The sequence below is a fragment of the Branchiostoma lanceolatum genome, chromosome 2, assembly GCF_035083965.1.
Source record: "Branchiostoma lanceolatum isolate klBraLanc5 chromosome 2, klBraLanc5.hap2, whole genome shotgun sequence".
NCBI lineage: Eukaryota > Metazoa > Chordata > Leptocardii > Amphioxiformes > Branchiostomatidae > Branchiostoma > Branchiostoma lanceolatum.
The window spans coordinates 36,844,446-36,858,234 of record NC_089723.1 but is presented as its reverse complement, the minus strand read 5'-3'; the positions used below and the strand labels follow the sequence as shown (position 1 = coordinate 36,858,234).

Sequence of the window (13,789 nt, the reverse complement as noted above, 5' to 3'; positions counted from 1 at the left end):
AACGATTCACAAAGTTAGGATTATATCTTCATTACAGATACGTCCCAAATTTGTCAGGATATGAAAAGCAGGCTGATCAATATGGATGGGTATCTAAACCGCCTTCCTGACAGAATAGATGATGAGTCAGACATGGCAGATGATGTTTTGCTTCTGCTATTCATTAGTCGCTATCATCAAGACCGAATAATCAACCGTCTGTTGGCCAAGTTCATGGCCAGGTTTCATGATTGATTGTAAGCTTCAAAATCAATTTCGAACGACGCAAAACATGACATCATGACACCGTGGCTAATGAATTACATGGTTCGTGAGGAGTAAACATTAGATGATAACTCAAACAACGAAAGCTACGTCATCACCTACGTCATAGCCAGACGATGGTACCATAATGCCTAAGCGTGCATTTCATCAAATTAACAATTCAAAATGTATTGCAAATACATGCCCGATGGCTAATTACAAGGACAAACAACACAAATAATGATTAAAAATACAATGATCTTAAGGCCTACATCTAATGTTATGCTACATTCTAAAATGCACAAGGTGCTAGTTTTGTTGGGTTTGGCTTCTTCGCTCGAGGCAGTGGAAGACGAATTTACCCGCTTCTTTTATAATTTGACCAACCTTTCACACACTTGGAGTCAATTTTGATTCCTTTATGATCCCACGACCATCAATATCCATCTCGTGAAGTTTCATCTGTAATTCTTACCCCGCATGGCCCACCTGTTGGCTATCCATGCAGATTTAGTTTGACATATCTTCCATAATACTACTGAGTCTCGCGTAGTTAATGACAATGTATAACAGCACATTCTTTCATGTTGAATTGTGAATCTTCGTGTTTTGCAAAGATTGGCAACCATTTATGTTGAATATAGATTGTAAAACATAGTTATCACCTTTTAATTATCTATCTCTAGCTCTCTCCATTCTCTACAAAAGATATGGAAAGCTCCTATTAGAAAACAGACAAAAACTAAAGTGTTTAAAGCTTGTACCGAGACCATCCTACTTTACAGCTCTCAGTCATGGGCCATGAGTACAGCCCAGAGTAAGAAACTAGATGGTACATACACAAGAATGCTAAGAATGGTGTACAATGTATCTTGGAGAAGTCATCTAACAAATAAGCAACTCTATGGTTCTCTGCCACCCATTTTGTCAGTTGTGCGACGCCCCTGGCGGGACATGTTGTTCGCAGTGAAGAGCCTGCTGGGCGACTAATGCAGTGGCTACCTGAGGGAAAACGAAGGGTTGGAAGACCTCACACAACTTTAATGACATTGATCGAAAGAGACACTGGACTCTCAGGTTCTGACTTATTTTCCGCCATGAAGGACAAATGATCGGTTCTGTTCCCAGGAGCTGTTGCAACTGTAGCCAAAGTGCATTCAGCCTGCCCAGGTATGAACATGCAATAAGCACCATACAAATGTTTTACTGTCAAACAGTCATGATCGTTTCTGTTCTCAGGAACTACGGAGAGATGAGCGGATCGACCATCCAGCCGACGTGCCAGCAGGGGGCTCAGATCCTGTACGCCTGGGCCATGGATGCACCGGAACTAAAACTACCTAAAGGTACGGGAAAAAAAGTAACCTCCAACAGTTGTAATGATCCGGCACATTTCTGGATGCTTTACGCCTGTTTTGCAACATGTAGCACTCTTTTCTAGTCTTGTATTTGTTTTAGGATACGATAAGCCGTTAAAAAGTGTTGGCAGCCGTCAGTCTGGCAAGACTATGGCGTCGCATCCTGGTCAGTCTGTTGGTTGTCCGCCGTTGAAAATACAAGACTAAAAAAGAGTATTACATGTTGCAAAAACAGGCGTGAAACACGAAGAATGAGCCGGATCCTTACATCTGCATGGAGATTTAAAAGTAGTCACTGACTGTGACGTTCCCAGTCGTTGTGGTACTACATTCAATTTTGTGGAAGTTATGTTTCTGCGGGGTGAAAGTTGTAGTAGATTGCGCTATCAGCACCTAGGACAGGGTGCAGTTACGGTCGGATGCCTCAATCGATTTTCTCCCTCCAATACACACCCTCTGGGACTATCAACAGGCAACCCTTCCGAAACATAGCAGTGGCTTTATTGGAAAGTGTAGTATGAATGAACCTTGATTAAGAGGTTGCTTATCTTTCTAGTATAGCAATGCACTATTTCCTTCCTTTCACTTGCCTCTGGCACTGTACACGAGCCGTTATTTGATAGGCAGCGCCCACTTTTTACTAGAGGCTGCGACCTGTGAGAGACTCCTGAGCGATCGCTGAGTGACTGATCGCTCAACAAGTTTCATAGATAACGATTTTTGTTTGTTTTTCATTTGCGTGATAAAAGGTTCAGTACTACGCACCAGTGACACAGAAAGACGATCTTGAGCAAGTATTTGTTTCTGAACATTGATTTTGTGTTCTACATCATTTGTGGCTGTAGACTTTAACTTACATGATGTCTGCAGATTTGAAACCCGTCTTATTCAATTCTAGTAAGTAACAACGTCCTTTTACGTGGTACGATGATTTTGTTGTCATTTAAATCATACTTTTACATCATGGAATCAAGGGCTTCACAATTCCAATTTCGGTCGTTGTACGGTCGCTCAACAATCGCCTCCTGGTCGAAAAGAGGCCTAAGGCAGACTAATTGATGCACGTCGGCATATCAGTCATGTCGGCGACAACGTGTGACCAGCGACAGCCTCGCAGTAATCCGCGAGGCTTTACGAGATTTGGGCGTCCCACTCTAAATCAGCCATCGGTCTCACGGGCGTTTTACTCCGCAGCTTAATGTGATCCGAGGAGTGATGGTGAAAACGACGAATGCCTTCGGGTGTCTACGGACGCTTTTGAAGTAAGATAATGCAATAAATGTCTCTCACACGTACTAATGCGGACTACGGATATACGCTCGGAGCTTGAAGTATTGCTAGCATAGCAAATTTACCGTTGGTATAAGGTGCTATCTTAAAAGAGTGAATAGTAGATTTATATACATTTAGTTGCCGTGGATCTTGATCACAATGTAAAAGAATATTTTTGGGGATGTTGACAGCTGTTGCTTCTGTTAACGTATTGCGTTGCTTTCATAATGATTATCTTAAATCTTTTTCTGTTTTGGTGTGTAAGATTATATGGAAAGGGATTTCACTTGACTCCTTGCAGCACATGAATTGGGACTTCAGGACTTGGTGGGCGCTGATATATATGAATCTTTCTGAACTATACGACGCTTTATATATAAGGGCATAGGATTGAAATTTCAGGAATTGGTGAATGTGGGCTCTGATTTAGATCAACTATAAGACGCTATACTTACTATAGACCTAGGGCCCATCAACATTTCTTGAACGGGGGCAGCTACCGACTTCCAACCAGATTTGACTCGTTGATGAAGTCACAATGACGAAAAGTGACGGATACTGAGCAACTGGGAGATATCAGCCCCATAGATGGTCAGCCATAGGGGTAGCACAGCATATATGAATATGGCGAAATGATATAAATATTCATATTCAAGTATTTCAAGGATTCGTGCGGATGGAGTGTCCTTCGATTTCAAAGGCTTTCATGCCCTCTTAAGTTAACACAAGAGTACTAAATGTGCATGCAGAATTCAATGCAAAGGTATTTCGAAGTATTCCTGGTAAAATTGGAATGTCTAAACCTGCCATGCTTACCATCTGAACGAAGTCTTATATATACATATAAAACGATATAGAATTATTAAGTAAAATACAGCTTGTAAAATTCTCAAGGAGTGCTTTGATTTAACTAAACATTTGTAAGTAAAGATGTCTTTGTCATGCATATGTTCTATCCACAGATGTTGGCTTCGAAATTGGCGGGAACACAGACGTGAAGTACCTGGTGCTACAGGTGCACTACAATGACGTCACCAAGTTCAAAGGTCAGTATATTCGAGATACACTTCCTGATCAGTCATGGGCTCTGTCTATCTGTCGATGTTATAATTCTTGCCTGGTGAAATATGTCGTGGTTAATATGCATGCTTGCAGCTTTTCAAATGATGTGTTAGTTTGACCCAAGGGTTTGTCCATTTGCAGGCTATTATATGTAATGGTCTTCCCTAGCCTAATCCCGCCTTCCTGACTGCAATCCATCAGCAGGGCCCGGTAAAATTATTGTTGTGTTTCCGGTAGGGATCTGTTCAAATCCTCACCAGCAATGCAGGGTGTGAGTCCTAGGTTTGTTTGGTCTGTATGTATAACTTTTTTTTTTAAATTTGCAAATGAAATTAAGGGAAGATGTTGGAAAGCGTTTTTACACCGTTTTTATCACTCAGATAGAAAGCTTTACGTCGGCGTCCCTTGCCAATGGTCGACACCAGAAAATGGCAAGGTTCGAAAGGTTTTTTGTTACGGTTGGTCGGATGACCGGAAGCACAACATTTTTTCCCTAGGCCTTAGGAACTGGGAGTTATTATCCTTCTAGCGTCTATTATCCGCGCCCGCTAACTGTTGGGAGCACCTTTCGAGCTACTGATGCACTTATGCTGCAATAACTGTTCCTTCCCCAGGGGGAGCAACTGACGACTCAGGAGTCGCCCTCCGAATGACCGACACTCCGTGAGTTTGATGGTTACATTATAATCAATTGATATCACAATCCCTACACATTACAGAAAAGGTGGAATCATTTGTCCCCCACTGTCTCCGAAAAAGAAGTCGAAGCTAGAATTTAGTGTCAGTAGTTAGACTAGAGTCACACACTATACTGTTCACCATTGTTTGTCCGTCCTTTTCATTATATTGAAATTATCCTACGGGATAAGACAACGTGCAAGAACTAGCAATAAATCTGTCTTTATTACAATTAGCCTTCGGGCAGGAATTTGCAATACACTTATTATTACACCTCTTTCTAACCATGTTAGAGGAAGCATGTATGAAATGTTTATTTCTGATATCCGGTTATCAGAACGTTGATTTGTTATAATCGAGTCATCGTTGGTGCGATGTTTGATGTTTCATTAGATACCAATTAGAATAGAATAAATCTAATCAACTCTTCCTGGATTCTATCCATTAAACACATAATGCAAATAGATGATTACAATGCACACATAACAATGCTTTACAACTACAATTGAAATTGCCCTTTACTGTATACTAAGCAATTAGTGGTTTGAATCAACATGAGAGGATTTTTTTATGCGAACTAGATTTGATTTTCGACCCATTTCGACCCATTTGTGCCATTCATGAATCCAGAAACAGATGATGTCTGTCTGAAACTCCGAATACAAAATTCAATTTACATTGACAGTAGTAAAATTGTTGTATAGACAACTTAGCATTGAGTTTCGACTAGGCAGCTGTTGCATTATACGAGTACCCTCTACCCTCCAGGTATATGTATTCTTCCGTATTGTCATAAAACCGGGGTGATCTTAAAAGATCTTGAGTGATCTTGAAAATTATGCATGCAGTATGCTTGAGGGTACTTAATTATTAGTCTACAGCCCTAGCGCCTAGCTTTGGGATGAATTCAATCTGGCAATCATCCCATTGAACCTCATACTTACGATTCAACAACAGTGCTTTCAGGAGTTGGAGTAATCTTCAGAAATCAATTTTTACGTGTTTTCGTGGTTCATATGGCCGAATCATTCCTCAAACCGCAGGAAATGTCACAATGGGGAGTATTTCCTTATCACTTTTATCCTGGGTAAAGAAATCAGCCGTTTGATGTTCCACAAACGATATCACAGAACATCGCCAGATCAGATAACTATCACGATGAACCAGTATCAGATGTGCCATGTAGTACACTTTGTAGAGGGATTCAAAGGCACTTAAGTTAAAGGCTCAGAGCCAGAGGGAACGCTTTGAAATAAAATTTCTTACCAAGCTTTCAATGTGCTGACTACAAAGCACGTTGAAAGCCTACATAACAAAACAGGTATTCATCAATATTTAGTTCTGTAACGTTTGCTTTGTAAGATTTTGACACGAAACATATATATGGGGGTATACTGAGTCAAAGTCTTCAATGCCTTATCAGTACTTCATTTCTGGCAAGATTCCAGTAGGCACAGATTCCCTACGGATGTTACAAAAGCACGCAGACGATATTGCAAGGCTTTACGGACAAAGATCCCGCTTGCGTATTCCGAAACTTCCTTTCTGTTGCAACGAAAGGATCAGTGGGTCACTCTTTTTTGTATGAAAGACCATAGCAGGCAATATGAATATGCATACCATGGGGCCATGCCCACGGATAGACTAAAACATTGTCTCTCACCGCACAAATGATGTTCTGTAATCTCGAATCTCCATGCTGTCTTCTCCTTGAAACACAGCGTGCGTGCGTCATCCAAACGTCACAGAATCCTTTGATATGCAGAAATCTTCACAAGATCCGATCACTGAACTGAGCCCTCTGGTAAACATCTTAATTGTGCGAGTGTTGGACATATTAAGATATATTAGGTACATACCCAATCCTACAGGCGTCAGGGAAGTTAATTACAAATTTTTACCCGGAAGCTAATTGCAAGTAACATAAAAAAGACGAAGAAACAAAGAAGAGCAATATAACATGTGACTAGTGTAGATGCTAGCTATAAATCTTGACTTGTTGGGTTTAATATCTTCTTTGAAAGATTTCACTGATTTAAACGTGTAGGTTCTGTTTTATTTTGTCTGTAAACGAACGAAAATTACAATCGAATTTGGTGACTTCTTAAAAGAGTTCACTTATTTCGTTATTGTAGAGGGGTAGCTTGAAATACACAATTAATATTCTTGTATGGCCCTTTCTCTATTTCAAGGCAGTGACAATTAATTGTAATGTTGCTAATATGATATGCAATGCAACACAGCCTCAGCCTACCCTTGTTTAAATTTGACACTATCTTTTTAAAATCGTTTTAGTTGCTTTTTAAATAAACAAGAAGCGAAAACAGGTAAACTGATATCAAATCAATTGACAGGAATAATCTAAACAAAACTACAGAACTTAACCCAAATCAACCGTTTTTGTTGCAACAGGCAGAAGTACATGGCTGGGGTGTATCTCCTCGGGGTCGGCCAAGGGAACATTCATGCACACTCAACAGGTAATCTACGGGTTTGAATTCGTTTTGCTTGATTTTCTCTAGCAAAAGTACAATAAGGAGGTTCACGATTCGAAGTGGGCGTGTGCAGCGAAATACAGTGTGGGTAATAAGTTTCAGAGACTTAAATAAAACCCGTCTTGGCAATGTTATGCAAATTGAGGCAGTTGTTTAAAAGTTAGAATTGTTTGTATGCTTGGGGCCCTCACCTTTGACACATCACCCACAAGGATGCGCATGCGCACTAAGAATTGTGAGCCTCCTTATCAAAATGACAAGGACCATTAATTGCATGTTTTTGTCTCGGTAGGATATAGAAATTCGTTGCTCTTTTCTGGCAAAAAAAGACAAAAATGCTGTTGTTTACAAAACAAATTTTACTTGTGCTCCAGCGAATCTCGACACGGCCTGCATGTATCGGGACGAACCTGTGCTTCACCCATTCGCCTACAGAGTCCACGCTCACAAGCTAGGTAAGTGTTGAAGTGGTTTCGTAAATCGAATGAATAAAGGTAAAAGAATAATCCCACTTTCTTGTAGATTGTAGTTGACATAGTAGTGATAGAATATTATTTTTTATTGTATTGTATTGTATTGTATTGTATTGTATTGTATTGTACTGTATTGTATTGTAGAAAGGTTTCTTTACTTGACATTTTTGACTAGAAATGAAAAAGTATTTCTGTCCTCTGCTTTGACGAGTCTATTTAAAAAAAATCCCATCTCAACCTATATATTCAACATTACCAAGAGACGAGCAGAAGCCGAACCGATGTAGTAGATTAAGTTCAGAACCCATGATTTAGACTAGTATTAGAAGTCCTGGCACTACATATACTTCACTACGCTTTTGCACTTGTGTACTTATCCCGATTGGGATGAATGTGCAATGAGGTCTAAAGACTATTATTGATGATTTACGATGAAACTTAATGCCAGTCACATTGTCTGTGAATAACGTTGCTGGTCTTTTTACTGTGTTATCTTGTATGCATTGTACTAAGTATGATGCTTACAAGTAGAGGGTTACATACCTAGAAAATTTATGGTTAGTTCAACTTCTTTGTGTTGGATTATAGTTTAAAATTTCCAATACAATTGGTAGATGTGACATTGAGTGGGCTATTCACCATTTTGCCCAGTCTGTGTTTACAACCCTGTGTTTTTTTCACTGACGACATCAGGTCAGGTGGTGACTGGTTACCGTGTCCGGGAGGGAGTATGGGAGCTGATCGGCAAGGAGAGTCCACAGCTGCCGCAGGTTCGGCCATGTCTTCTATTTGCCACAATTCCACCCCGACCAATCAAACCACGTGAATCGCATTGAAACTCAGATTCGTATCAGCCATTTCCCGACAAATCCCTTTCTAACTTGCGTTAACGACTACATCTGACCAAACAAACTCGCCAGTGAGATGGTGGAAGGTGTCAGCTTTCTAAAGGTGTTTTCAGATTGACAATTTTGGCACTTTGGAAGTGATTGAAAGCGACCGCGATTTAACGTTTAGAAAAAAAATAGTTTCTACTACTTTACAATGCGATTCACGTCGTTTGATTGGCCGGGGTGAATTCTGATACTCTTTTGAGGAGGGGATGGGTGGGAGAAAGAAATTGTTTTTTTACTATTGTAAATCATCATATTGTCAATGTAAATTGTAAAATACAACGAAAATGATTTCTTTGGACTACAAACTCAAACTCATTACCTTACATGATGGAAGATGGAATACCATTTCAAGATCAGGATGGAAAAAGTTCAATTAGATTGTGGAAATTAGAATTGATATGATTGTGTGCAATGGTGCATGCATTCTATATTGCTGCAATACGATATTACGCCATTATAGTCATTTTCAATGTTGCTAGATTCAGTGCAAAGTTGTACCTCGATACATTTTCTGGTCGAAACGAGAGTTTTATGTTCTGGCCTTTCATAATGACATTGTTAACCAATAATGTGTGGCAAAATGACCTTTAGCAAACTGACCATGTATCAAGTAACCGTCTCTATACATGAAAGAAGCTAACAAATGCATCTTTCTCCTCCTGACAGATGTTCTACCCTGTGAGAGACAAGGTACTGACCATCTCTAACGGTGACATACTGGTAAGTTAACGGGAGACTTGTTATCTTTGCCGTAATACGTGCACCGTATCTATACATGTAGTGGCTTCTTATTTACATCGCCTTTTAGTATTTTCCTCCTTTTGGTAAAGCGCATGCCAGGTTGACACAGGGTTCTTAACATAATTTTCATTTCAACACAGGCTGCAAGATGCTCGTACAAGGATGACCTTGATCACGACGTGCGCATTGGGTAAGTGATCCTGTTTAAATGATGTGTATTAACCAACCAACCAACCAATCGATCGTTCAATCAATCAATCAATCAATCAAACAACCAACCAACCAACCAACCAATCAATCAATCAATCAATCAATCAATCAATCAATCAATCAATCAATCAATCAATCAATCAATCAATCAATCAATCAATCAATTATTTCTGTGTATACCCTATACGTCAATAAATAAATACAATCACGGGATTCTCATATTCTTAAGTTTTTGGGAGGCCCATTATTGGCTTGATAATTTGTAGAAAATCTAAATAAAAAAATGAAAGATTAAAAAAACACAAATTGAAAATCAAAGATTGATAAAAGTATATCTTGTCTTCTCCCCTGCAGGGCGACAGGCGCGGACGAGATGTGTAACTTCTACATCATGTACTACACCACAGGCCGACAGCCCCTGAAACAGAACATGTGCTTCCGCGCCGGGTTCCACTTGCAAGACGCCTTCGACAACATCCCCAAAGATGCCGAATCCCCTTAAAGGTTTCGTTGAAAGACAATTAAGTTTGCCAATATTCTGTATTTTTATTGATACAGAAGGACTCAACTTTCAATAAATCTGATGAAAAGATCTGCTAATTTTTCAAATACGTTACCTTAAACCTTATCACACATAGCCCGGACCATGGCTTCCCGACTTTGGAAGTTGGTCAGCAAAGCTGCCTACTAATCTTTGAAAGTTGTCTGCGCAAGCTGACTTAAGGTTTTGAAAGATCAGTCGGGAAGGTCATACTCTGCTTGGATGCCTTCAGAAGCGAATTTGTGATAGAATAAGATGGATTCCAGGCTACTCCCAAACCAGCGTAGAAGGCATTCGCCGAACACGATATATGGATTTTAACTTTATTTTAGTATAAAGTCCACTTTGGCTCTACGCATGAATGCTTCATTTTTAATTTGGCCACGCCAAGAGATGCCTATGAATGTTGTAAAATATCAAGTGTTTGTGTTGTTTCCGTAGCACGTTTAGAGGTTTCACATGTACATGTATCTGCTTAATCAATGAGATTACCTTAAAGCTGTACTGATCTGCTTGGAAAGCAAAATTTTCTTTAGGTGCTGCCATATGCCGGTAGCTATGCCAGGTCGAGTTTTGATTTGTTCTCCTGTTCCTCCAAAAAAGGTAATAGTGATCACTAAATATACGAAATTGGCAACAGATTCTTCACAGTTACATACCTAAAGAACAGTTGTGTCATGAGATTAGACCAATTTTTGAACTAAAGACGCGTTATTGTTTTTCTTAATTGTCTACTAACACAATGGGAAGCAAAAGTTTAAGATCTGTAATGACTGACAAGGTTACTGGCTGGCGATGCAATCATTGTGACTGGAAGGTACATAGAGCACTTCTGGTGAATACACGGACATAGTTGGATGTACAAAATTTAGATCGATAGATGATAAACTATCGCTACATATTCAGGAGAGATCTTACCCAAGAAGGTTAATATTTATTTATTTATTTATTGTCTAGAGGGATGTTAGACACTCATCCTTGAATGTAAGAATGTATATCGGACCGCCGACGGCAAGAAGGTTATCATAGAAATGAATCTTAGATATTTATTGTCAGGATCTTAAGATCGTATCTTTGGCTACCGCCAAAAACAATGTGATTGCTTTATCATCGAAACGGATCGAGTAGATATTTATTATCAGGATCGTAAAAGTATCTTAGGGCTATTAGCACTTTAATACAAACGGTCTTACCTTGAGCACTGTCACAATGGTTAACACTGTTTTTCAAACAAATGTTGTTTCCAATAGAACCAAATTGAATGGGACCAAACGATGAGTTTGTTTAAGATATAAGCACTACTTATTTCAGGAAATAAAGAAATCCAAAGCTTAAGGTTGTAATTTATGAAATCCCACGGCAGATCCGACCATTGATGTACTACGTCTTTATATCTGCATTTGATCATCGTCTGCCAAGAGGCCAAAGATTGTCAGGCAAAGTAAAAGATTCCAGGGTCACAGAGGCAGCACCATCGCTTGTAGCGAGACTTACTGCCACATACAACCCGCCATGTGCACTCACAGTACACTCTGTAATCTGAACCATGGGATAACCACTAACAGGAACGCCTCCGCACTGTAACGCGCACCACACAGAGACATCATTTCTCTGCCGAATCTCTGCAGGTGAGATTTACTGGTCATGTAAAAAGAATCTCCGATATCCTATCATATCTCTGATTCCCGAAAACCACGTACAACATCAGATCGAACAGAGGTGTCAGGCATCTGAAACGACTTGGCAGGCGCCACTTCTCCGTTGTCGTTGAAAATAAATCAGAGAAATACACGCTGAAGAACTTGAGCCAGGCAAAGTTATACCGACTCTTTCCGCCAAAGTACTATGGAGACAGGATGTCTGACAACCCGTGTTAGCCCTTGAAAGCCGTACATTACATGTGCCCCGATCACACACGGGTTCTAAATCATAGCACTAGCGTCTCACATTGGGAATCTTTTGACCCCTATTTTCTATCTAATCTCACAATTTATCACATATTCCTCCCTCAACAGCCAATTATTCTCAACGTGCTGAAGTTCACATCCGCCCAATCAGTTTTTGATCATTATTCTGTACAGAAAAGCCTCCTCGTTAGCGCAAGTCGTACATGTTGCTTGCGCTAATGAGGGGGGTTTACTGTACAGAATAATGATTCAAAACTGTCAGGGCTGATGTACATGTTGCTTGACGCACGATGACGCCTGCGGTACAGCGTTAGTTTTACTGTGGTGCTACTTGATGGTGCTTGTTTGTTTTAAAGTGTTCCAATGGTCGGTTTTGACGTCGTCCCCTCTCCAGTAGATAGTGATCGCTGAGCGACTAAAATTGGATTCATATGACCCTTGGTTTTATGGTTGGAATATGATGCACGGTGTTTAGTGGGATTCAAAAGACTAAAAACACACAAAACGTTTAAAATTCGTTCTGTACGTATATTTGCAATTGGTTGAGCCATCTGTCAAATTTTGGTCGCTTACTGGTTGCTCAGCGCTCGACGTCTCTTGTGGAAAGGGACGGTGTTAAGAGATCAGTGATTAATGCAGAGAATTACTTCACACATTGCTGTTAATGATTTCTGTATGCGTTTCAAAGAGTGTATTATACTGTTGTATTAAGATGTGGAGGTATTGATATATCGTCTGCTCTGAGAGATGTTTCACTTGGCCAATTGGACAATCTTACTTTTAACTCTATCTTATCGAGAATATGGAAACGTGACATTATGAAATAAAGCTATTTGACAGGTTATTCGTTTGACAGCCTACACTCATTCTGTTTATTTGAATGTCGCTGGTGTACGTGTGCAGTAGAAATGAAATTTACAGCGTACAATAAAGGTCTTCATTCATTAACGGTCCCAACAAAATAATTTTAAAATTAGGAGCAAGCAATGTGTATGCGGCCATCCTCCTATTTGAAATTCAATACTGTGGATGAAATCGGGGACTCCTCCATTAGATAGAAGATTGCATGTTTGTCTCATTCAAGCTTTGCTAAATTTTACACACAACACTGAGTCCTCATGCAAGTCAGAATGCGCAAACAATACTTGAGTGTCACAAACAACGAGCATGTTTGTCCAGTACATCCCATTCTGTTGCATCACATGTATCATCTCTCACCTCTCTACACAGAACAAGCAATGTGTATGCGGACATCCTCTCATTTGAACTTCAACTCTATTGAACATTTCGATAACTTGGTAGTAAATCACATGTTTGTCGCATTCAAACTTTTGCTGTCCAAGTATATTACACACAAGCATGTTTGTCCAATTTATTCAGAAATGTTTCAGAACACATTTCATGATGGTAAAGAGAAGCCATATCTTCAGATTTTCCCACCTTTTCTACAACAACCCACGGTGTACGCTGCCTTCAAATATTTTGTTGAACATAAATCGTATAATTTTTGACCAAGTAATTGACTTGATATACTGGTCTACAAAATCAAGTATTTCTTGGTACGAATCTTTACCAATTGTTGCTGAATCAATCAGAACAATGTACATGGGGACTACCTCTCATCTGAAATTCAACTCCGTGGTAAATTGATGACTTCTTCAATAGGTACGAAAATACATATTTGTAGCATTCAAGCTCTGCAATATATATAGACAATTTACTGAGCCCCAATATATATATACAATATATTGAGCCCCAATGCAATGGGATCACACGTAAGTATCAGCATAAAAGCCAAGCGCCAGGAATCGCGACGAATAACTGCGCGTCATTTTACATTTGACATTAAGTTTGGCGCGTGTTAAACTGACAAAAGTCATCATCGTCGTGCGTCTGTACAAATATAAGCTGCA

The 13,789-nt window shown here is 39.7% G+C and overlaps 1 protein-coding gene across 1 annotated transcript; it reads left to right on the top strand.

The window, feature by feature from the left end:
• The first annotated feature begins 1,447 nt into the window (after positions 1-1,447).
• LOC136428921 (peptidylglycine alpha-hydroxylating monooxygenase-like) lies at positions 1,448-12,720 on the top strand. The gene is made up of 9 exons (XM_066418753.1): positions 1,448-1,589; positions 3,836-3,919; positions 4,550-4,598; positions 7,026-7,093; positions 7,483-7,563; positions 8,275-8,351; positions 9,144-9,197; positions 9,359-9,408; positions 9,783-12,720. Exons 1-9 carry the CDS (start codon positions 1,463-1,465, stop codon positions 9,928-9,930), a joined length of 738 nt encoding a protein of 245 aa, XP_066274850.1. The 5' UTR covers positions 1,448-1,462; the 3' UTR covers positions 9,931-12,720.
• The last annotated feature ends 1,069 nt before the right edge of the window (positions 12,721-13,789 follow it).

Excerpts from the sequence above, each read along its gene's own strand:
- LOC136428921 (XM_066418753.1), top strand. The coding sequence starts at position 1,463 with ATGATCGTTTCTGTTCTCAGGAACTACGGAGAGATGAGCGGATCGACC. Across the intron at positions 7,564-8,274 it reads AGTCCACGCTCACAAGCTAG|GTCAGGTGGTGACTGGTTAC; the intron begins GTAAGTGTTGAA and ends TGACGACATCAG. Across the intron at positions 8,352-9,143 it reads AGAGTCCACAGCTGCCGCAG|ATGTTCTACCCTGTGAGAGA; the intron begins GTTCGGCCATGT and ends TCCTCCTGACAG.